At 41.3% G+C, this 24,343-nt stretch overlaps 2 protein-coding genes across 7 annotated transcripts in view; both read left to right on the plus strand.

The window, feature by feature from the left end:
- etv6 (ETS variant transcription factor 6) overlaps nucleotides 1-19,522 on the plus strand; it is a 47,319-nt gene extending 27,797 nt beyond the window's left edge. For all 4 annotated transcript variants that reach the window (XM_008401474.3, XM_017302937.2, XM_017302938.2 and 1 more), the window contains exons 3-8: nucleotides 8,093-8,257; nucleotides 13,425-13,559; nucleotides 15,410-16,018; nucleotides 17,904-18,046; nucleotides 18,786-18,886; nucleotides 18,964-19,522. In XM_008401474.3, the coding sequence (XP_008399696.1) occupies nucleotides 8,093-8,257; nucleotides 13,425-13,559; nucleotides 15,410-16,018; nucleotides 17,904-18,046; nucleotides 18,786-18,886; nucleotides 18,964-19,066 (1,256 nt within the window). In that variant the 3' untranslated portion in view covers nucleotides 19,067-19,522. The remainder of the gene's footprint in view (nucleotides 1-8,092; nucleotides 8,258-13,424; nucleotides 13,560-15,409; nucleotides 16,019-17,903; nucleotides 18,047-18,785; nucleotides 18,887-18,963) is intronic.
- Nucleotides 19,523-20,475: 953 nt separating this feature from the next.
- tafa2 (TAFA chemokine like family member 2) overlaps nucleotides 20,476-24,343 on the plus strand; it is a 70,531-nt gene continuing 66,663 nt past the window's right edge. Inside the window, exons 1-2 of one of the 3 annotated variants that reach the window (XM_017302916.2) lie at nucleotides 20,476-21,135; nucleotides 21,215-21,325. In XM_017302916.2, coding sequence (XP_017158405.2) covers nucleotides 21,324-21,325 — 2 coding nt within the window. In that variant the 5' untranslated portion in view covers nucleotides 20,476-21,135; nucleotides 21,215-21,323. The remainder of the gene's footprint in view (nucleotides 21,136-21,214; nucleotides 21,326-24,343) is intronic. The other 2 variants (XM_017302917.2, XM_081603932.1) reach the window with 2 other exon arrangements.

Raw genomic sequence — 24,343 nt, forward strand, 5'->3', positions numbered from 1 at the left:
CAGGTGGGGGAATCTGTCCACAGTATAACTATTAATCATGCACTGCAAAAATGTGGTTTTATGGAAGAGTGGCAATAGAAAAGCCATGGTATAAAGAAAACTATAAGAAGTCCCTATAACTATGAGAAGTTGCAGTTTGCCAAAAGCCATATTGGGATACAACAAAAATGATAAGACAAGACCAAAATGAACTTTTTGGCAAAAATGCAAAGCACTATTTGTGGTGGAGAACAAACACTGCAAAACAATCTGAACACACCTTCCCCACTGACAAACATGGTGGTGGCAGCATCTTGCTCTGAGGGTGCTTCTTTTCTTCAGGGACAGGGAAAATTGTTAGAGTTGATTGTAAGATGGACTAAGCCAAATACAGGGTAATCTTGGAAGAAAACCTGAACACACCTGAACCTGGAGTCTGCAAAAGACTTGAGGGTGCGGCAGAGGTTCACCTTCCAGAAGGACAACTACCCTAAACATAAAGCCAGATCTACAATGGAATGGTTTAAATAAAAACATATTTATGTGTTAGAATGGCAAAGTCAAAGTCTAGACATAAACTCAGCAGAGATTCTTTGGCAAGATCTGAAAACTGCTGACAAGTCAATTTAATTTGTATAGCATATTTCAGCCACAAGGCCAAAGTGCTTTACATCAAAGAACTAAAAAGTCATAAAAATAACATACATTTACCATAAAAAGAAAAACAAAGAAATTAAATTCAAAGTAAAATCAAAATTAAAATCATATACATAAAATATATTGATACATCTACCAATGATTAAGATTCAGAAACAACTGTAAATTTGTGTGGTTTTAGCCTTGATTTAAAGGAATTTAACTGTGTTGCAGTTTTCTGGAAGTTTATTCAAGATTTGTGGTACATTGAAGCTAAATTCTGCTTCAAAATGCTTGGTTCTGGGGATGCAGAGCAGACCAGAATCAACAAACTGTTAGCAGTGGAATATTTTGGTGAAAAATTGCTTTATTATGGTTTATATTTATTTTAATCCATGCACTTATTCCACACATTTATTATTCATAATATTTTAATTAAACACAATTTGATCAAAATATATATTAATTTCTGTATATTTTTAGGTGCCACATACATTCCAAGGTTGGGTTTAGGCATCCAACTAACCTTTATAAAATATTCAGTCTTATAGCACAGAGTAATCATATTGCCATCTCATCCCCAGTGTAAGAGTTGGCAATTTACACACAATTCATGTGTGTAAACAGCGACACGTGAATTAGAAAGACACTGTAGTAATTAGCAGGACCTTCCGGCAGACAACCAATCAGAATGAGAGGTTGTGTGAATATTCATGAGGTCCTGCTATTACACAAACCTGCCATAGGGGGCGCTGTGGTGATACACAGATTATACACAAAATCAGGTTTATGTGTATTAACCGGACATCTCGTTTTTTTTGCATTTTTGGGGTTATTAGACCAATAGAAACCTTTCTACGCTTTTAGATTTTTGTCAAAATTAGCAGGACACCGCTCCTGTCCCGTTAATTCAAAATGTCCTGCTAGTGTTGTGTGTATTCTGACGAAATGTCCTGCTAAACCACATTTACCAACGCACGCACACACACAGACACAGACACACAGATATGTATACAGACTCATGAACCTCTTTAATCTGAGATGTGTTCAGCAGGGAGCCTGATGAAACAGAAGTCTTGAAATTGATTTTTGTTCCTGCAACACGCAACAAATCTGGTTCAGAGTTTGTAACAGAAAACAGACAGAGCAAATTCACCAGCACCAAATAGTGTGTGAATGCACTGAAGGTGCTCTTCTTCCTCCTTCTGTTAACTGACCATGCCATCCATTTTTCTCCCCATCAGTGGCTTTAATGTTAAGATTCCCAAAATATTTACTGTTCAGGGTTTTAAGTTCATATTTGATTTTGAATTGACAGATTCCTGGCACCCATTACAACTTCCATGCAACAAATGTAACTGAAGCACTTTGTTAACTTGATCAAATTGTCTATAAACTTTTAATTAGTTATTTATGACTTCTTTTTTCTCTGTGGTGGAAATGTGACGTAACCCGGAGTCTCTTCTCAGTCATTCAGGTTTGGCAGATATGTGTTTATCTTCATAAGTCAGGAAATGGCTACAAGGGAATAAATACTCGCCCACATTTAGAGTCAGGGCAATAATTAAAAAGTTTTAAACAACCGGAGCTGTGACAAACACTGTGGAGACCCTAGTTTATCTTTCCACCGCACATAGGGAGGAGGATGGTAAAGGAAAATAAAGTCTTCAAAGCTCACTGCAGCAAAGGCAAAGGGTGACATTTGGAGGTCACCAGGTCTCCAACCATTAGCATTCCAGCTGGTTGTTTGAGAGTACATTTTCTGTCCTAATGTCATGAGTATAAAGATCTATATGCTTATTTTAGTTGAAACAACAAAGTTCATCCCAGGGACCGCATTATGTTCTACACAAGAAACTCAGTGGAGAACCCCGAGGAAGTCCAAATGCAACTCCCCCATGGCACCTTACATCACCGTAGTAACCAAGCCCACTTCAAAATCCTGACAAAAGACACAATAAAATCAGTAAAAAAAACGTTCTGCCCAGATTAGTTAGTTCAAACCAAGAAAGAACTCTCAAACTGAGGTAATCCACGGTAGGGGAACACATTGCTCCCCTGTGTCCAGGCCATTTGTGTGTTTTCTACTACTGGGACTTCAACAGAACTGTTCTTTGGTTTTATCTGAAATATACAGGCAGGTGGGGAAGAAAGTCACTACGGTGGAGACTCTGTCCTGTTATGGAGCAGCCCTGTAAACATCATCAGCTTGGGAAGCTTGTCAACTAATCAGCAATTTCCCCTTAGGGATCAATAAAGCATATTCCATTCTAGAAGGCATCACATTACAAGCCTTTGAAAATATCAGGATCTTTAAGTAAAGATCTGGTAGCTTTGGGTGGGAAACTAAAAATAGGCTATCTTTGGACCTTTTAGCAGAAGAATGATCTAAAACATATGGTCAAGTCAACACAGACACAAGACCAACCTTCTGCCATTGGCATTTTAGGATGCTTTCACACCTGACCGTCTGGTAGACTTGGTTTGATTGGGGACCAAAACTAGAACATGTTACATTTTCATCTGTTTGCTTTCTCACTGCACTGTGTAAAAACGAACCAAACCCTTTGAAAAACCTGTTTCCCCTATCGCCTGTGGTAGCACTGCACCAAGAACAACTGAAGGAAACAATGCAAAAACCTGCCTCTAAAAAACACACTGAGCGAAACTTCCTTCTTCACGAAATATGAAAAAAATGGACCGGCATGAAATTTAAGTGGTTGGAGGAATACCCTTTTGTCTTTGGCAGAAGATGATGAGTCATTTCTCCTGCTAGAGCTGGACTCCCTCGTTTGCGGTGTAGTTCACTTCCTGCAGCTGAAGCGATCTACGGTCCGCTTGGCGTTCACATGTACACTGGAACGCACCAGAGTTTACTTCATGTGAACTGAGTCCTAGGTTTGTAGGTCTTACCAGAGTTTGCTCTTTTGGTCTACATCAGAGTTTATTTGCACATTCACACCTCCAAAAAACAAACTGGACTTTCTAGTCAAACAAACTAGAATTCAAACTAAGCAGGGGTAGTTTGAACAGTGGTGTGCTGTTTTCTGTGCTGTAGTGTTCATCAGGAAATTTCAGAACCAAAACTTTTATTTTTAGTTGTTATTTGTGGTTTCTGTAGCATATTTGGCCAATACAGTTTACTCCTAAAGTTGTCAGTGATGCTTGTTACTGGAAACAATCTGTTGCTTGGATTATTATAATTTCCATGCATTTAACCAATAGCTGCTCCGTGAAGCAGGAAGTCTTTTGTATGTAGCATCTGTTATGGACATGTGGGCCGGCAAGACCGAATAAGAAAAAAATACTTGGTTTACGGTCTTGGTGACAAATTTAAAACCATTTCTGTTTTCATATTGGAAGCCATTCTAAATGTTCACTTTGACTGATGGCTTGTGAATTTGGCATCATGACTCCCTAAGGCCATGTAGATGTCAGTATTTGTGGGCGGTTGACTTTATGTATATAGCAGTGTTACATATTGTTATGAAGGAACATTTCATGAACCTGTTTTATGCTCTGATCCGCCTTGTGGACTTTGCTTACTGTGCTGATTAGATCCTAGAATAAACACAAGTTGCCACAGAAATAAGTTAAGGAAGGAATTGGAGACTGAACATGACGTCCGGCTCTGGAAACTCGATCTGCGCTCCGGATTAGTTATCCGTTTCCCTTCCTGTGTGCCTTTCCTTCCTCTTCTTGCATATTTGTTTAGTCCTATTGCTGTTTTATCCACGCTGCTTCAATTTATTGTCTTGACGCACCATCCGCTGCTGCTCTCGCCACACTTTCCTTTCTGTTTCCTCTCTTCCTTTTTTTTCGTCTCTGTGCCGCTGTCAGTTGCTGAACCTCCCTGCGCTGCTCTCTAACCCTGCCACAGGAAGTTTCCTGTGCTGAAAAGGAGCCCACGCTGGATTACTTCCTGCCAAAGAGCGTTGTGGGACACGTTTGTTTGGGCCCCCTTCTTCCTCCTCCTCCTCCTCACTCCTTCTGCTCCCCTCGCTGCTTCCTCCTCCGGGCCCCGTGCAGATGGCCGAGACCGGCAGACCGGATCTCACAGGGCTTTTGGAACAGGCGGAAGGGCTCTCCGGCCCTGGAGAGAGCATACTGCAGCCGTGACCTCTTGACCTGAGCTTCACTTCTGCCCGCCCCATCTTCACCGCTCTCACAACTTGGCCACAGGAGACCAATGTACAGCTGGTGCACGTCGTGCAGATGGCAACTTGATTCAATATTAATAAGTCGGGGATGCATTCAGCTGTATCACAGTTTTATTTTCCGTTACAGAAAGCTACAAAGTCGACGCATTTTGATGGCAAATTTGACTTGTGCTGAGCTGATTTTGTCAATGAAGCAGAAACCCAACAAGAAAATAGGATCCAACTGTTTTATTTATTCGCAACCCTTGTTGTCTTGAAGCACTTTCATCGCATTTTCAGACATCTTCCTCAGACGACAGGCTGAGGGTCAGAGCTGTGCTTCAGATAACCTCGACCCTCCCTGGCTTATCACCAACTGAATATAGAGGAGTAGAAGGAAAGGGAAGAAACAGAAATCTGACAATCTGGACAGAGTGTCATTTTAGATCGATTGCTCTCTGAAAACTTCCTTTGTTTGACATGTCGGGGTGAGCGGAAAGCGAGGGGGAGGGAGTGGAAGCAGACACACGGTTCTTATTACTCGTGTGACAAGTGACATTGGCGGCCAAAGATAACAGCTGTCCGACTCCCAGAGGAAGTGTTCGAGTCTGTCCGATAAGTCAGGCGTAAGAAGTGAACGGCTTGTGCTCGGTGTGGGCGTCGGGGATGTTCTGATCAGAGCGACGCACGCTTAGCGGTTTGGTTTCACCTGTGCGAAACAGAGAAGAGGATCCAGGAAAGAGAGGGGAGGTGAGCCTGAGTCATACTGTAGATCATCAGGTTACAGCAAGAGAAGAGTGATGTGATGAGGCGGCAGTATCGCATGCTGACTGACGTAAATGCAGGTCAAAATTGGTTGCTGAATGTTTTTGGTGGTCGATTTGGATACATTTGGCATTTTAACCAAATATCTTTTTGGTAATGATCTTTGAGGCAAAAACAAACAAAAAAAAAGTTATAACATTTAAATTATTTTTCATTCAAATTTAGGTTGTGACTTCATTGCAAAGGGTCTAGCAATGAAAAAAATGCAGAAACATTTTCTAGGAAGATTGTCAGAAGCATTAAGTAAATAATGAATATTAATTTTCCCCACACAGTTATTTTGCCTTCCGCTGTCTTAAGATCTTAAGACAGACCCCATGGTCTGGCGGCGTTGCACTGAGCTCACATGCGCTTTTTCAAGTTTTTCTTTTTGTGTGTGGTTCTGGAAATTGACCATCTGACAGGACAACCCTCCTCTTCCTACTTATCCAACAGTGACATTTTCTGTGCTTCTCCTGAGCGTAACGCCAAGACCACGGAAGAGATCAACATCTTATAGTATGCCTTCCTAATCAGTTCTGCTCGATTCTTCTGTCAGTGTTCCGTCAGGTCTTTCTCTGGTTTAACCTGGTCGATCAGCAAACAGGAATTGTGAATGATGTCAATTTTCTGTGCTGTTTTAGTATTGTACTGTAGTTTTCGCGTTGGCAGCGGAGGAAGTGAACGAACATGTTCAGTATGGGTTGGTCACGCTCCCAAACATCATCAGCCATTTCGTTCTGCTCGGCACTTCTCTCTTCGCAGTGGAGATTGGTCGTTTATAGCACAGGTAATTTAGCATAGAACTGTCATATTACATACGTCATGACCAAACGGTAGTGAAGGGGTAAATTCTTAAACCTCAACAGAGTCCACGCCTCCAGGGGGCAACCGTTTGTCAATAACTGAGGGTCCAGACCTTGTTGATCAGTGTCATTTAGCTCCTGTCACTACTTAGTGTGCTCTCAAGATGTTTTGAACCAACCATGAGGCAATCTTCACCCACTTGATGACATTTCTAAGACCATCTACTCATAGTCAACTGTAAAAAAATGTTTCCTGAGTATCAATATTATTTAGCAATAGGTTGACCCATTGCTTGGTTTTATTTTGGTTTTATGAATGGTCCAAGTTTTGTTGGCATCAACTTGTCTTTGGAAATACAATTAAATTAAATCAGATAAACAGTAAAATAAGCATTTTTGTTAAATTACAGCTATAAATGTTCATAAAAATGCTTGTAAAAGTTTCTTTTAGAAAATGAATTAGTGGGGAAGTTAAACTGGAGTTGTTTGGAGTATTTCTGCATTCAACAGAGAACACATCGAAAAGGAGAGATAGTCTAACTAGATGCTACAGTTTTTCATGGACAAAAGAAGGAACTGAAACAGTTTGGATATATACGCAGAACAGACTAGAATTTCACTTGATATATGTCAATTATGTACTTAACAATATAATTTTCTAATTCATGTTCTTACTGCAACACGGTTCATGCTCCTTGTTTCAAATTGTCCAAGGTAAAACAGCGCTAATGTTTGTTTAAGAAAATGCAGAAAGGATGTGATTGCTTAGTAGAAGAGACATCTATTTAACTTTTTTATTTTAAGCTGTTTTAGATACTCATGCTGCTTTTCCGTTTGTTCTTGACTTTTCGACATTTAACCAGCAAAATCAAAAACCAGGACAAGGAAATAAAGGAAATAAACGAGTTTTCAGAATATTTGAGCAATTTGTTTAATAATAATAAAAATCCAGATTACTTAAAATTAGAGATTCTTCAATAAACCATGTTTTTCACCAGGGTCATAGAGTTTTCTCCTTACAGGGTATTTTCTGTACTTTTTCAGGTGACCGTAAATACTTCTTGGTCGTTATAATAGATTTTTTACAGTCTTGTTCTCCGGGCAGTGAGCGAAACACGGCGGTGTGAAGAAGGGAAATAAAAAGGCGACTGTTTGACTTTATTTCGCTCATTTTTCCTGTCATGCGTGTCTCTGAAAACAAACCAATAAGTCTTCCATCATCTAATGTGCGTCTTCAGGGTTAGCAGAACAAAACAGCAAAATGTATTGTAACTCTCTCTCTCTCTCTCTCTCTCTATATATATATATATATATATATATATATATATATATAGTTTTTTTTATTCATTCTGCAGTTTTATGTCTAACCTATAATTTTTAAAATCTTTATTCTAACCTCTTCTCCCTCTCTGACTCCGTCTCCCCCTTCATCTTTTTTTTCTTTATCTCTGCTGCCATTCCCGTAATCACTCCCTCCTTTCGGCTTTTATCTCCACTTCCTCAATATCCTTTTTACTGCCTCCTTCCTCCCTACCCTCCCCCCTCCCCACGCTCTCCTTCCTGCCTTTCCTTCTTTCTTCCTTCCTCCGCCTCCAGCACCACTGCCGCCTCCCCATCCGTCTGCTTCTTCAACACTCAACTCGTTTTTCTTCTTTTCTTTTCCTTTCTTCTCCATTTTGTTGCCGTCTCCCCCTAAACCCTGACTTCTTCTCCGTTCTGCACCTCTAGGCCTGCAGCCAGTGTTTTGGAGCCGGGAAGATGTGGCTCAGTGGCTGCGGTGGGCCGAGAAGGAGTTTGCACTGCGGCCCATCACCAGCGGCACCTTCCAGATGAACGGCAAGGCCCTGCTTCTCCTCACCAAGGAGGACTTCCGCTACAGATCCCCTCACTCCGGTACTACTCTTTACGCACTTCTGGAAACAGGAGCACATTCCCAGCTTTGAATTTATCAGTGAAATATTCTAAAAATGAATCATTTCAGCCCACACTAGAAAAAAAAAAATTTGCAACTAGAAAGAAAATGAAATTCACAGATCATTAAATTACGGGGAGGAAAATAGTTGCAAGTAATACCTGCAAAAACATTAGTTTAGTCTTACTTTACAATAACTATTAAGTCAATCTCATCCTGAAATCTTATGTTCTTGTGCAATTTTTCAATTGCTCATATTAAATCTCCAAAATGGAAAATAAATCAGTAATGACAGCAGGAGCAGATGATGTGGCGGTGCGAGGTGACAGCCGAGGGATGCAGCTGTTACAGCGCGACTGCTGGGGGAGAGGAAGTAGGAGACGGTTCATCAGGAAGTAGAAAGCAACCTCAACTGTCGCCCGAGCAACACCAGTGGAGAGGCGCCTGAAAATAAAATGAAATATTGAGCTGATTTTCTCATTCTGTTTCTGCTAGTCTGTCTGGAAGATTTGAAAGAGAAAACTCTCGACTGTGGAGTAGAGAACATTGGGAGTTTCAGGCTCCACACAGGCGCTGTGTGATGTGGTTCAGGATGAAAGTCATACGAGAATAAATAAGGCTCTGATAAATCTAGAAATGATGTAAGGGATCAATCCAACTCCAAGGCTGGATAAGATGCTACTTTTTTATTCATAGCTTCTAGATATTACATTTAATAAGTAAAATAAAAAATCCTCCAAACTTCATCTTGCTTCAGTTTTAGTTTTAAATAATTTTGACATTTGTCATTAAATTTAATTAAGCTGGTTCTGCTGGTACCATGGTGACTGTAAAACCATTTTCATAGTCTATTTTATTATACCGCCACTTGTAAAATGACACCCATTGCCCAGTGTAACAATGTTTCAAAAATAATAATTCTGAGGTGGTTTTTTAAAAAGCTATTTGGACTTCTTAAAAAACAAAATTTTGATTTTTGCTGTTTTAGTATGTGTAATATTATGGTGAAACCAACATAAGCAAAACTCTTGACAGACAAAGAAAACGTATTCTACATTTTTGCTGTTTGGCTCTTGCAGTTACGCACGGAAAGCAATTCCTACACATGCTCAAAAACTCTCACTTTTGATAACTTTTATTCCCTCAGTCTTTAACTGCATACTGACCAAATGGAGTTTGTTCAAGTTTGAGGTGTGTCTGATCTCTGTTTAACAAATATACTTCTAGCTTTCTAGCTAGTTTTAAAACAACTTTTCCTTAAGACCAGTGAAGGGTGTGGCCCTTTCAGTTTCCACGTTAATTTCTAAACACATTTCTCGTAAATTAAGAAAAAAGTTGGTGCCTTAGCACATTCAGCTAACTGGCAGTGTGCTGAAGTTATTCCAAGCTTTGTGCAAACAGAGTGAATTGAAAGTAGGGACTTTGAAAACTGGGCCATAGATAGAAAGGAGTTGGGTAAAAGGTTTTAGTGAACTTTGAACTTTTCCAGACATATTTGAGAACCATTGCAAGTGATTGTGGGAAGGTATGTGGGACTTTGACTCGAGCCGTTGGCTGTAGTCATATCACCCTGCTTATAAGCATTGTCAATGGCTCCTAAAAATGTTTTCACCATAAATGATGTGTTTTTGAACATTGCTAGGTTTTATTTTCATGTACAGCAAATCTTTAAAACTAAATAGGAGCAGACTTATTTCCTGGCCTGGAGGCCAGTGAAGTGACCAACCTGACTGCTCACCTCATTTCCATTTCAGCTGTGCGCAAACAAATCTCCCATCCTGTCAAGTAATCAATGAGGAGAAAAGTGGGAGGAAATGATTCATGATCTTCTCGGGTCATATTAGGTGTTTCGTTCACAAAGCCTGCCTCATAAGGTCAAATAACTAAAATGGAAGGGGATTTTTTTTTACGTCAGAATTAGTTGTTTACAGCCAGTGGTTAGTGGTATCAGTCTAAATCTCACTTTAGGGAAGAGAGCAATTTTCTGGCTTGTGATGCGTCTATTTCCTCCTTTGTATGTTTATAAGCACAGAGTTCCCATCAGTCTCTGGGGTTTCATGCTTTGCTTTGTACAAGCTCCTAGACGGCTGTTTCCTTGTCATGGAATGCGTCTCTGAAAGACGGCATAACTTACATCATGGCGAGTGTGAGCCATAAACCAATCACTCAACAGATATCATGAAATTTTAAATATCAGGAGCCTCTTATTTTGAGCACACATTAGTTTTTTACAAGCAGATTATTTTAAATAAATCAATCAGAGAAAAGAGCAGGAAGCAGGAATTTTCCCCACAATGTCAGAAAGTGAGAACTGAAAGGGTGTGTGTCTGCGTGCGCGCGTGTGCGTGTGTGTGTGTGTGCATGTGTTTTGTTTGTGTGTGTTCACCCTCGCTTCCTTTATGAGAATCATTTCCTTGTTATGTTAGGCGGTTCAGAGCGCGAGCCGGGTGACCGTGTGTTGGTGAGATCACACCATCCGGTCTGGTGGCTGCTTGTGTAAATGTTGAGGTTGGAAATCATTGAGTGACCTTCCTGCTCAGGCTTTGTTCCTGCCCTCGGACGCTGCTCTACGACCAGAAGAGTGCCAGGATCATATGGCACAATGGTCCTTTTATATGTTCATAGATTGTTAATGACTTTCCCTCAACCGTTCAGTTGATGCTTTCTCCATTTAGTCAGTCATTTCCAATCTCTCTTATTGTCCATTTTCTGTTTTTGCTTTTTTTTTTTTGTCATACTTCGTTTGAAATAATCTGATTTTGATAGGAAAATGAAAATCAATAAAAACGTCACTTTTCAATCGATGATGTCCTTTAATACATGCACAAGTCTGTCCAAACCAACATTGTCTTTTGGGAAGAAGTAGTAGTCCCCACTGGAACTTAGTGGAACGTTAGCTGCATCTGGTTCACTATCAGTCAAGCTTTTAGAAAAGAAACATACATAAAGGAAAAGACGGTGGTGGCAGTGTGATGGCGTGGTCTGTTCTGTGGCTTTAAGGCTACCACACACTCAGGTGTATGATGACTCTGCAGACACTTACCATGGATGGTTTAGATTTCATTGTCAAGCGTACAGATTGCCTACATTTCTCGTAACAAAGTTCTTAATTTTCCAAGCTCAGCAAGTTTGGCAAGCTAGTTTGGCACCTAGCAAGAATACGCAACAAGCAGTTGTGTGTTCTTGGGACTGGTTGGGCTGACTCTAAAGAGTCTGATGCGTTTCCTGCTGAGCAGTTTACCCACCGATACCGAGTACACGGTCACAGAGACCCCCAGAAACCCGGACGTTTTTTACTCTGCAGAGGTTCAACTCAAAGTGGACGTCCACAAGACATATGTCCACGCAAATTTATGACTGTGTAGAAGTGGAGAAGCAAGGCTACACACCCAGCTAGCTCATCAAACGTACTAGTCTCCATTGGGATTGAGGGACATTACAAAATTTGTCATGAGAATTGATGGAACCATGAATTCCACTGCATAAAAGTTTTGTGACCTAGAACTTGGGTGAACTTGTTTTATGCAACAAAAAGATGATCTCAAGCACACCAGCAAGTCCACCACCCGACGCATTTAAAAACAAATGAAGGTTTTAGAGTCTGGAGTTAAATTCCACCCTGAACAGTCCCTTCATCATCAAAAAGCCTCCACTGTGGATCAATTAAAACAATCCTGCAAACAGGAGCTGGCCAGATTTCCTCCATGGTGACGGGAAAGTCAGTTGTTGCAAACGTTTGAGGGCAGCTGGGAATATAGAGACACAGAGGAACAGCATTCCAAATATTTCCTGGCCTTTCTGTTCTACAACATCAATCATCATTTATGTTAGAAGAGGTGAGAGCTCAAAAAGATAAAACAGAGAAACTTTCATCTACTCCATTGTCTTGCACTCTGTTGCAGCATCAGTGAACTGCAAACATGGGTCGACTTGTCCTATTTTTTTCAATAACTTCTAGCATCGATGTGCTTTACAATCTCTAATGGGAAGAATGGCTAACTTTGATTCTGTCCTTCACTCAGTAACACCATCCACACCCACAACTGTTTTTCTAGGAGGTGTGTAGTCGCACTTACGATTGGAAATAGATCTGATTTTTGAGTTTCAGACTGGCTAAACAAACTGGAAATTGAAGCTTACAAGCTAATTTCTCAGAGCATTTCCTGTTTTATTCATACAACTCTAACTTTAGATATGCATTCAGATGAGAAAAAGGTTTTCTTAGTTATCAGAATTGTTTGAAATCAGTAATGGCGAGGCAGATAGATGTTCATCGCCATCACTGTACAAAACTGATTGATACAACTTTACAAATAACAGCATCCCCATAAACCCCATGTAGACCTGTTTTACTGCGACAATTAACAGTCATTTGGAAGCAGACCACTGTTAGATTTTATTAAGTAGAATTGTGGTTTCAGGTAGCCAAAGCAACAAAGAGACTCTTTAGATGAGTTGGTGGCACAAATTTGATTTGCCAATCAAGAGGTGGATGCAGATGTACAATTTTTTTTTTTAAATCTTGATGTGACATTTTCACTGATGTTGCATTTTAAAAATGTATGGACAAATTGAAGAATTCTAAAAATGGAAGGCACAGCACAAAGTACCGTAGTCATCTTTTATCAACCACGTTTTTCTGATGAACCTAAAGAAGAACCGCAAACGGACGAACAAACATAATTTGGTTCTAATTTAACGTTTGCTTGTGATTCATTGAAGTGATGCTGGAATGTTGTGTATCCAAGAATAATACAAGAATGTAGTAACCTCTAATGAGAAGTCACTGATGGATACTGAGGTATTGATATAGCAAACATTGGTTTAAATACAAACTGAATGCTATGAGCTTGTTGTAGTACGTCCCAGTCTATGATGTCTTCCCACTCTGGGGAAGACTATCTAAGAAGTGTCTCTCTAGTAACAGAAGTATTGTTTGTTTGGTGAGTCCTGTCCTGAATTGCTCAAGCCAGAGGAAGTTTGAGCAATAACGGCAGCATCGTTTGGGCTGGATCCTGGAAAGCACAGAGGAGAAGAAGAAGGGGAACCGGACACTGCGTCTGACGACACAGCTGATGTCCCACATCATGCAGGCGTCGGATGTCACTGGGAGACGTATGGTAACCTGTGACCTTTTGCTTTCTGCAGGGGATGTCCTGTATGAGCTGCTGCAGCACATACTGAAGCAACGGAAGTCCAGTGTGTTTTGCCCGTCTACTTACTTTCCTGGGAACTCTTTCCATTCGCTGCCTGAAAGCGCTGTGCAGCATCTGAAGCTCGAAGGTCAGTCCTCCCTACACTAGCTTCCTTCTTCAGGGACACACTTCACGTTTCTTTAGCCTTTGCTTGGAGACTAATAACGACTACCAATTAGAATTAGAGATGCACCAATCCAGTTTTAATATCTGTATCCATCCTGATATTGAAAAAGAAAAAAGATCTAGCTCGGATATTGGTGACGATGTACCAGATCCATAAGGGCAGATATATGCTTTGTGCTCTTTGTGACATCATGCTTTATTATTTATTTATAAATAAAAATAAATAAATTTGTTACAAAAGTACAAAACATGCTTTTGTAAAATGGCTTAAAATGCTACTATATTGCCTTTAAAGCACTATGTTGGGTAGGCTGCTTTAGTTATTCAGTTCTTATAGTTTTATTTTGGGCTGAGTTTATCACAATTCAAACTGAGAACAAAGTTTCAGTGAATGCTTGCTACGGTTTCTTTTTCCTGCCATTAATCTGAAGCCCCTAGCTAAGCTAACCTGATGCTAGCAGCCAACAACAAATGTAAGCATAATTAGCCACCAAATAAATTATTATTTGTATAATAATTTTGTATAATTATTATACAAAATTATGCCTTTTGTATAATAAATAATGATGTGAAAAATAGACCTGAAGTCATTTTTGAAGCAATTTGTGATGTTTGTTGCTTTATAGTAATAAATCCTTATTTTCATTTGTATGGCATATGCACTAGCATTGCAGTCAGAGGGCTACCCAGAGCTCATTTTCAGCTTCTGACTAACAGTGGCAGAGATTTCCAACTAAATTATGCTTCAAGGAAAAACATCTCTGAAAGTCAGAAAATCATCTCCTGATCCCGTATTTGCTGCCTTACAAACTGATTAAGATTAACCAAAGTGATTAAGAGTTCTAGTAAACATGTAAACTATGCAAAGTCCTCCAAAATATGTAAGCAAAAGCGTCAGCTTAATAAAAGTGTATTCAGCCATGGAAGTCCCATTAGACTACGTTGTTGGTTCCATTCGAGGAAGTGCCGACCAAGTTTGGTGGAAGAAAATGTGACTCGGCAGCAATCAGATAGGACTGAGCCGTAACTCTGGTGTTGACAGTAAAACCTGCTCCACCAGGAAGTGCTGATGTAGTTAAACAATAAAGAGTTCATGCAAAGTGACTCATTCACTGTGGTGAGTACCTGCTTTGTTGTCAGTGCCACTCTTAGCTATTTTTCCTATCCCATGCAGGTACCTGGAACCTGCAAACCTTGTTAAAGTTTCAGAGAAATCTAGAGCGTCAACATTGTTTCCACACTGAATTAGTTTACTCTCAATGGTTATTTAAGCTCTATTCAGTACTTTTACATTCAGGAGTTATAGAATCTGTCCAGTTCTCAAAAACATTTGCAGATTGCAGTCGTTGCTGCATTTATTCCACGTGTTCTGTCTCATTTGCTTTCTTTCCTTCCCTCATTTAGTGATTCCTTTGTTAATTTCTTCCATAACCCTCTTGTGTTCAGATCTTCTCCCTGAAATATTTGGCTCAGTCTCAGAGTGACAGTAGTGACATCTAGTGGAATGTTTGTGCATGTGCGACATCTTCAGTAATGAAACCGTTTAACTTCCCAGCAGTCACAGGAAACCAACAACAACCAGGAACACGCCTGCAGTATAAAAATCAATATTTGTTTCTCCTCCTTTTCCTTTTCAGGTGTTTTATTTTCAGAGAATATTCATCTAGTAAAGATCAAACAATTTGCTTGAAGTTGTACATTTGAATGTAAAAGCTGTGGTTTTGTTGTAGAAACGTAGCACTGCTGCCGCTGCAGGTTTGAAGCCTTTAGATAAATATAAATAGCTAAAATCCAATATGTCTGCCTCCTCAGAGACGGTACGGCGGACGCCACGTGGTACAGAACCAATCCCCCAGAACCCGCCCACCATCGAGCTGAGGCACCGCCGCTCAGGCTCACGCTCCCCCCTCAACCCGGCCCCCAGGCGGTCGCCTCAGGAGCCCAACCGGCCCCGCTCGGCCAGCGAGGACCCCCTGCAGAGCTTCTCCCAGCTGCCTGACAGCAACCACCACCTGACCGAGGAGATGTACCCACTGTCTGTGTCTCCGCCGGCCCCCAACGGGCCCTGCACCGCGCCCAGAGAGGCCCCCAGTCCAGGGCTTCAGGAGGCGGGGCCGCCCCGCGTCATCCAGCTCATGCCCAGCACCATCCTGAACCCTCTGCTGCTCAGCCCCGGCAGAGGCGGGGGGGCCGGCCTTGACTTCAGGCACAGCCGCGCCGGGCCCCCCTCCCAGGTGGTGATGGAGAACGGGCGTGAGAGCAAGGTGCATGTGCACCACCACCACCACCAGCACCAGCAGCAGCAGCAGTTGGCCCAGCAGCAGCTGTTGCAGCAACAGGAGGAGGCGCTCTACAGGAACCACGTCATCATGCCCGTGTCTCCTCCAGAGGAGCAGCAGATGCCCATTGGCCGGATAGCAGGTCATTACATCACTTCCTGTCCTTCATCACAAAACACCAGCTGCCTTTCCACTGAAAACAACACAGCTTACTGGAATATTGCTAATAAATTTACTTAAATCTGCAACATGTAACTTTTATAAAGACAGTTTTTTTTACATGTTTGTTAAAATTATCACCATGCTGTGACATTATGAGACAGATAAAATGTGAAAAGATTGATCTCTATGAGCTGCTATTGCTGTCTGATGAAATGCACCAAAAATAACTAATCAGAGCCAGTAGGAGGGTCTTAGAGCTGTCAATCATTCTTGTGTACATGCTGCAGAGAAACAACTTGCTGGCATTAACAATATGTACTGTTAGCTGCAGTGTAGTGGAGAGCAAGCGGGTGGGGGAAGAGTATGAGCAGCAATACAAGCTTGTGATTGACAGCTCTATGGCCCGCCTCCTGGCTCTGATTGGTTGTTTGTGGTTAGCACTGGGAGGAGGCAGAGGAGCTTGATTTTTTTAAAGTAATTATTTCATACTGTGGGCTGCACAGTGGCGCAGTTGGTAGAGCTGTTGCCTCGCAGCAAGAAGGTTCTGGGTTCGATTCCCGGCCCCGGTCTTTCTGCATGGAGTTTGCATGTTCTCCCTGTGCATGCGTGGATTTTCACCGGGTACTCTGGTTTCCTCCCACAGTCCAAAAACATGACTGTCAGGTTAATTGGCCTCTCCAAATTGCCCCTAGGTGTGAGTGTGTGTGTGTATGGTTGTTTGTCCTGTGTGTCTTTGTGTTGCCCTGCGACAGACTGGCGACCTGTCCAGGGTGACCCCACCCCTCGCCCGGAACGTTAGTTGAAGATGGGCACCAGCAACCTTCCTGACCCCACTGAGGGACAAAGGTGTAAGAAAATGGATGGATGGATGGATTTCATACTGTACTGTCATGACAATTGCAGTTTCAATACATATGTAAAAAAATATATATTTTAAAAGTTACATACAGCAGCTTTAATGGAATAGTGGGAATTTCAAAAAACATGTTTTTTAATGTTTGTGTGCTCGGTTGAGGTGGTTTTTCAGTTGTATCACTTTGGTGTGTTTATCAAAGCTACAATGGAAACACTTTTTTTCAAGAGTCACACACAGTGTAGGGCTGGGCAATAAACCAATAACAATATATATCACAATAGACATGTGATCAAAATCAATAGATAATATAGCCAATAGAATTCTCAATAATTTAGCTGAACTCCAATCCAAAATGGCTCAGCATTCTGGGAGATGTAGGCAGAGGAAAGGCGTTAGCCGCTCAGCCTGTCATGGCGAGCTAAGCTGGGAGCGCAGCATCGTAACCAGCATGGAGTAAAAACTGTGGCTAAAACAGAAAATTATGCCACCACTGTGGCAGTATTTCAAATATTTACAACAAAAACCTGATCAATAATCATCTATAGACTGATATGAAACCTTTATTTCGTGATTATTAGCCAGCTCTAATGTCACAGCATCACAGTTCATAAAAAGTCGTGTTTGTCATTTGAACATGTTGAATCGATCGCACTTCGGTAAAATGGCAATTTCCCTAAAACGCCGCATACGTAGACGCTGAGTGTCGTTCCAACGCCTCAATGATGGCTCAGTGTTGAGAGCTAGCGCCATGGTTAAAATATATATGTTTACATTCATCACTGCCATGATTATTAATGATTTATCACATGAACAAACATATTCACGTGGGATTTAATTATAATTTCTTATTTAACAGAAACACCATAATCGCTACATCGTGTTTTTCGATGTTAGTGGAATATCGCTAAGGTTTTGTGCACACTGGTGACAGAAACCCAGCTAGTGTTGGGTGTGTTTTTTTGGAAATGGCGTGAACTGAGCCAGAGCGCCTCCTGTGTGTTGTCCCCAGATTGCAGGCTGCTGTGGGACTACGTGTACCAGCTCCTGTCAGACAGCAGGTACGAGAACTACATCCGCTGGGAGGATCCCGACAGCAAAGTCTTCCGCATCATGGACCCCAACGGTCTGGCCAGGCTCTGGGGGAACCACAAGGTAAACGCACCACTTCCTGTTCCTTCATGGACGCCGACCCCAAACAAACGTCACACCGTTATGGCGACCGGCCTCATGAAATGGGTTTTTCTGCTGTGTAATCTCACAAAGACAAATGGAGACAAATCCGACTTTTAATTGAAGTCGATTTGTTCAGAAACTTTAAAATCCGTAAACATATCCATCTCTCAGTATGATTTGTAAACATGGGGTTTTTGTTCCCCTCTTAATGAGACGTTTCAGACGTTCCAGTGAGATGAAAGGAGAGTTTACTGAAAGTGGGATCCCCTGGAATGTACTTCTATTGTTGTTCCGGGGCCAGTAGAGAGAAATGCTGGAGCTTCCAGATGTTTTCCTGTTTTACTAAATAAATATTGCTTTCTCTTGGAAACAAAAATAACTTTTAGTGGCTTTTTCTTTGTTTATTTTGTTTTAGTGTCCTCCTGTCTGTCTTTTCCTTCATATAACCTTCCTTTCTTTGTGCTTTTCTTTCCTTTCCCCCTCTATTTTCCCTTCCTTCTTCCTTTTGTCCATGTGTCCTTCTTTTGTGTTAATTCATTTTGTCTTCATTTCCTTCCTTCATTCCTTTTAGACATCCCTTCCCTCCTTTCTCTGATTTTTGGAGCTTTATGTTTACAGCATTTCCTCTCTAGAAAGTACCTGCCTTGAATCTAATGTTTTTTTGTTTTTTGTAAAAAGATGTTTGACCTCTGACCCTGTTGTTTTTGACCCCCAACAGAACAGAACCAACATGACGTACGAGAAGATGTCGCGAGCACTGAGACACTACTACAAGCTGAACATCATCAGGAAAGAGCCCGGACAAAGACTCCTGTTCAGGTAACACTCCCCCCCACACCCCACACCCTCTTCTCCTCTGACCTGTAGATAACCCTCCTCCCCCTTCTGCCCCTCAGGTTCATGAAGACCCCCGATGAGATCATGAACGGCCAGACGGAGCGGCTGGAGCACCTGGACTCAGACACAGATGAACAAATCTACATCAAAGAGGAATGCTGAACGGCTCCGGGGTGGGGGCTAGGGGGGATGGAGGTTAGGGGTTAATGGGAGAGGGGGGATTCCATGGACTACTTTACTACAGCCTCAGCCACCATTGCCTTTCAGAAGCAGCTTGATAAACGCCAGGAGTTTGGCTCCCATCGGTCCCAGAGGGAGAGGAAGTGAGATGTGAAACGCCTCAGGATGAGCTTGTGACTTCCTGTTGGAAGGAGCATTGTGATTGGTCGGAGGGAGGCTGCTGAGAGGACTCTTTATGTTTCTGTGCTGCAAAAAGCCAATCACTTGTGCTTCTATGATTCTTTGTTTTGGTTTGTCTCTCCACATGCATTAGATCTTGGAAATTTGCTACTTGTAAAAATAAACATGTGTTTGCGTGTGTGTGTGTGTGTGTGTGTGTGTGAGTGTGTGAGACAAGACTGTTTTCATTATGGAATAAACGTTTTTGATCAAACTGAACGTGGAGACTGGAGATGTCATTGCAGGTGCCTTAAAGATCCTCATGGTGGCAGTAGAGGTCAACCTTTGCTATGGGCATCAGGTGCAGGAACCGGTCTGTTCGTGGCGCGTGCCTTTTGAATTAAAGTCTCATTTACGGTTCAGGCACAAAGCCACGCCCACTTTCAGGGGAAACCGGAAGCTACGTTTTAAAAGAGACTCAAATTTGGGCCCTTTCAGTTCAATACGAGGTATACAATTAATTTTTATAGGCAATAAAATCGTTTTGATAGTTTTTATTGAAGTTTTAGAAAGTTGAATATCAGACGAGGTAAACCATTATTAACTATGTTAATTTTCTGATAGTGAGGTATCGTATATGAACATATAACAACTTCCCTGAATTTGTAGATCAAACTAAATTCCAAATCTATTTTATCTATGTTTGAAACTATATGACTCCGGTTTTAAAACGACATAAAGTTGAAAAACAACTTAAGTGTAACACATCCAGCACCACATAAAACATGAATAATGAAATGGATAAAGTTAGAGAGAAGATGACCCTGGGGTTGTTAGTGTAAAATGACATAATTCCAAAGTTTTTCTATGTGAAACTTTAATGATGTCACTTTATTGCCTGACTCGGGTGTCAAAAGTGCGGCCTGGGAGCTATTTGTGGCTCTCGGACTGATTTTTTCTTCTTTTTGTGTGTGTGTGTGTGTGTGTGTGTGTGTGTGTGTGTGTGTGTGTGTGTGTGCCCCACAATTTTGGCCTGCGTGGTATTCTCGTAAATGTATTTTTTTTCTAAAATAATAAGTCGTTTCAGGCCCCTATACTCCGTCTAATACTTATAAAATATTTTGGGGCTGAAGATTTTTTTTATGGTTTCAGGGATCGTTTTATTTTTGGCTGATAGGTGGCGCTGACCGCATAAAGCTGATTCTTAATAATCATCTATCATTTTCCCCCCAATTGACAAACCTAAACGCATCACTCATTATTTATGCCCAGTGTCACTTGCCTTGCTATAATCATGATCTTCGTTTCAGTCAGTGCTAATTAGGTCCTGGGCACGCGCTGCAGACAGTCAGTAATCTGATTACTGCAGCGGCTGTGCGCTCCGGGGTCTCCATAAAAGTTGGAGCGCGCAGAGCCGAGCTGTCAGACCGCGAAGAGCCGCTGCAGAGCATCCACCTCCGCCGGGGCTGATCCCGAACACCCGGATACGTCACGATTTCTGATTGATTCCTTTGTATCTATTTTAATATTGATTATTTCAGAAAGCTGCTGGGGTGTTGAACACGCACCGCCGTCCAAAGGCGCGCCGACAGGACGCGGAAAGGCTTCTCTCCTGCGTGGACTTACCGGGGCTGGGACACGAGCGGGGCGGGACTGCCATGGATCAGATGCGCTCCTGTTAGAAAGCTCCGGCTCTCAGTTTGATTTCACCTGGAGGTGTTTTAAAATAATAGAAAAAGACAAGTCGCCCTTTTTCCTCCTCCTTCCTTTTTTTCCGCCCGTTCTGGATGCAAATGTCTCCACATCGCAGACGCGCAGCTGGATTGTAGCGGCGGCCCCACCGATGCTTTAAACGGGCGTTAAGGTGCGGGAAGGGAGTGGGACACAAACAGGTAAGATTTCGGATCGAGCCACACCCGACTCATCCGTTTACGTGAATGTGTCGAGTTATTTTTCTTCGTTTCCTTGGAGATCTGGGGGAAGGTTCGCTTTGCGCGCGGCGAGAACGCACACCCGGAGGCATGAACACCAACAAACACCCGGCAAAATTCAGAGATGCTAGAGGACGCAATACATTCTGATGTGAGTTTTAGCTGGACAGAAGCACTGGACAGGTCCATGTTGTCTTTGGCTTCCCTGACTGCAGTTTCCACAAGTTTGCTGTGATCCACTGGACAAACCGCGGCTGCTCTCCTGAGAGCTGCCTGCCTGTTTATCCAGCAGAGATCAGGCTGGTTCTCAGAGTGAACAGAGGCGGACACACACCTCCATCTCCAGTCTGGAAGGAGCGGTGTGTGTTACTTCAGATATGATGGGAGGGATGCTGGCAGAGGCAAATCTAGGAAGTTTGCAATCGTGTTGATTCGATGACGTCAAAACAAATTTGTGATGCTCCTCTTAGATATTAAGCTCCATCTTAAGACATTTGTAAGTCAATGAAAGCAAAATTTATTTCAGCAATTCAGATTTAGCAACAGAAAAAATGTAAGTAAGTTTAGTGGAAGGAAAAAGTGTGGCAGAAAACGATTGTGGAGTAAAATCCATTGAAGACCTTGGAGGGGATTCAAAAGGAGTTAGCTGCAGCTTCAGGAAGATTCTTCGACATAGATAATTTTTTTTCATTGGACCACAATAATTAATCTATTAAAAATCTATTTTACTGTTCTTATGTAATATTTAAATTTCCTGATACAAATACACAAGTATTTGTAAGAATCTATGCCACACATTTCATGCTTTGACCTGAATAATTGGAATTAAAATAAACTTTTCAGTGATTCTGTACAGATGCACCAGCACTGGGTCATTTTAAAGGCACGCTACACTGATAAATTGTACTTCCAGTATAATATTAATTACATGCTAATTAAGGCTTTTTGTGTGTGTATATTTTTTCGCCATGTGATAGATAAATAAAAAGTTGTCGTTTGTCATGATAATAGATTGTTAAGATCTACTGACAAAATGGCACAAATTCTTTCCCTACTGACTGTCAGGGTTAATAAATCCAGCAAAAGTTAATATTTATTGATTTAAAAGATAACTTCCAGTTGGTGGAAACGCCTTTTCTTCTACCTTTAATTCCTATTCTTTAAAATTATTATGCAGATAGGATTTAAGAGTACTAAGGCCAGGCTAAGAAAATAAAAATCATTGTGAGAATAAAGTCATAATAAAATGGGAATGAAGTTATAACATTACCAGAACAAACATATATTATTAGAAAAATAAGGTAATATTTTTAGACAATGTGTGTTACAAACAAAATTAAAATAAAATGAGGAATGTGCATTGTCTACTTTGGTATCGGTTCTACAAATAAGGAAATATTTCCTCTTAACACATCAGCGTCAAATTTTTATGAGCAGCAGGACTTTGTTCAAATGACTGAGTCTGTTTAGAAGGAAGAATCGAGTTGATCTTGAAACCATCGAAGCTTTTTCCTCATTAAAACAACTTTTTTTCCCTCAGAGTTTTACGTCTTTCTTCTGGGAGCATTGCACCTTTATTCTGGTAATATCATGACTTTATTCTCATAACAACATAAAAAAAACCCCAACTCAGTCCGGCCCTAAATACTTGGTCTAGTTCAGCCGGGTAGGAGTGCCTACAGACTGGCCTCTGGGGGGCGCCACTGGAGCCTCATTGGGTTTACAGGACAGGTGTCAGCCTGCAACATCCTGCACTGACCACAGGCTGCATGGTTTCCTGTTGGTTGGTCTCATTTCAGGTGTTTTCTCACAGACTGGTTTAAGAAGAGTTCAGAACCTCAGAACTATAAAGGTCTAATAAAAGTTTATTCCAGTTCTGTAATGCAGGCTGAACACGGGACGGGCTTCAAAAGTGGTGGCTGTAAAAGACAAGAAACGACGGGAATAAAAAGAAAAAAAAGGAAACATTTTTGCGGTTTACAACGTGCTTTTGTTGGTATACAGAGTGCAGAGATGCACATATATTAAAATTCACTGTATGGATTACTTTTTTTGGAAAGGCATGAAGGAAATGTAAAAACATGACAGACAATATGAAGCAGCACAGAGTGGATTAGTTTTAAAATGTTCAATTAAACGCTGCAAAAACCATCCATAAAAAGAAACACAGGACGAATTAATACAACAGGCTGCCACACACTTAATACTTGAGAGCACAACTGGAAGCTGTTTGACTAAAATCTTAAGTCAAAGTTATCTTAAAAAGCATCTGAGGTCAGAAAAAAAAGATGGAGGGAAATGAATCCATCAAATATCCGAACGACGTGGTAGAATTTGGCTTTTAAGAAGCGATGTGTGAAATAAATGTTTACAAAACCAATTAAAGCGCCAATTACTGTTCGCAGCTTGTTTCATGCACTAACTCAACTTCCCTGCTGACTGCAATTACCAACAAGTCTTGTATTAAATATGAAAAAGGAACAGACTCTGTTAAAGAGAAAGCAGCCCGAAGCCTCCAGACGAGCCACGTCTCACCGAACGATCACCTGAAGGTCAATACCACCAGTCCAGGAGAGTCAGACGTTATTAATGTCCAACAGTTTTTACAGCTGCAAATATCCCCAAAATATGTATCATTACAGTTATGTTCTTTTGAGAAGTACAGGATTAACACTGGCTAGATTTAGTTCATTGTTGTGATGTTCTTTCAGCCAGCTGACTTGCAGTGTGTAGCCAGAGAAAAATCCCGTCACACTGGCGTTTTAGTCAAAAGACATTCACCATGGGAACAGTATGATGGGAAACTGTGACAATGTAATTTATGGAAACCCTGGTAACAAAAGCTCATGTCTGTACACTGACAATTACAATTACAATAAAAAATGTATAACATGATCTAACTATTTTTACTTAAATCAGAAAAGCACATATTTTGCTATGCATTGCTATGGATAAACAACATTCAGCAGCTGGGTGCTGTTGCTCTGCTCTGGGCTCCATATACAGAGAAACTCCAGTCACTAACCGTTTTCCTGTCAGTGTTTTTTACCCCAAACATTATAAAGTACCGTATTACATACGGTCGATAGAAATCTCAAAATTTTAAATAACATCCTCAATTTTACAAAAATGTTTTGTGCTCGTTTGAAGTGGTTTTTGGCTTTTCCGA

Source organism: Poecilia reticulata, chromosome 23 (assembly GCF_904066995.2).
Source record: "Poecilia reticulata chromosome 23, P_reticulata-male-v2, whole genome shotgun sequence".
Lineage (NCBI taxonomy): Eukaryota > Metazoa > Chordata > Actinopteri > Cyprinodontiformes > Poeciliidae > Poecilia > Poecilia reticulata.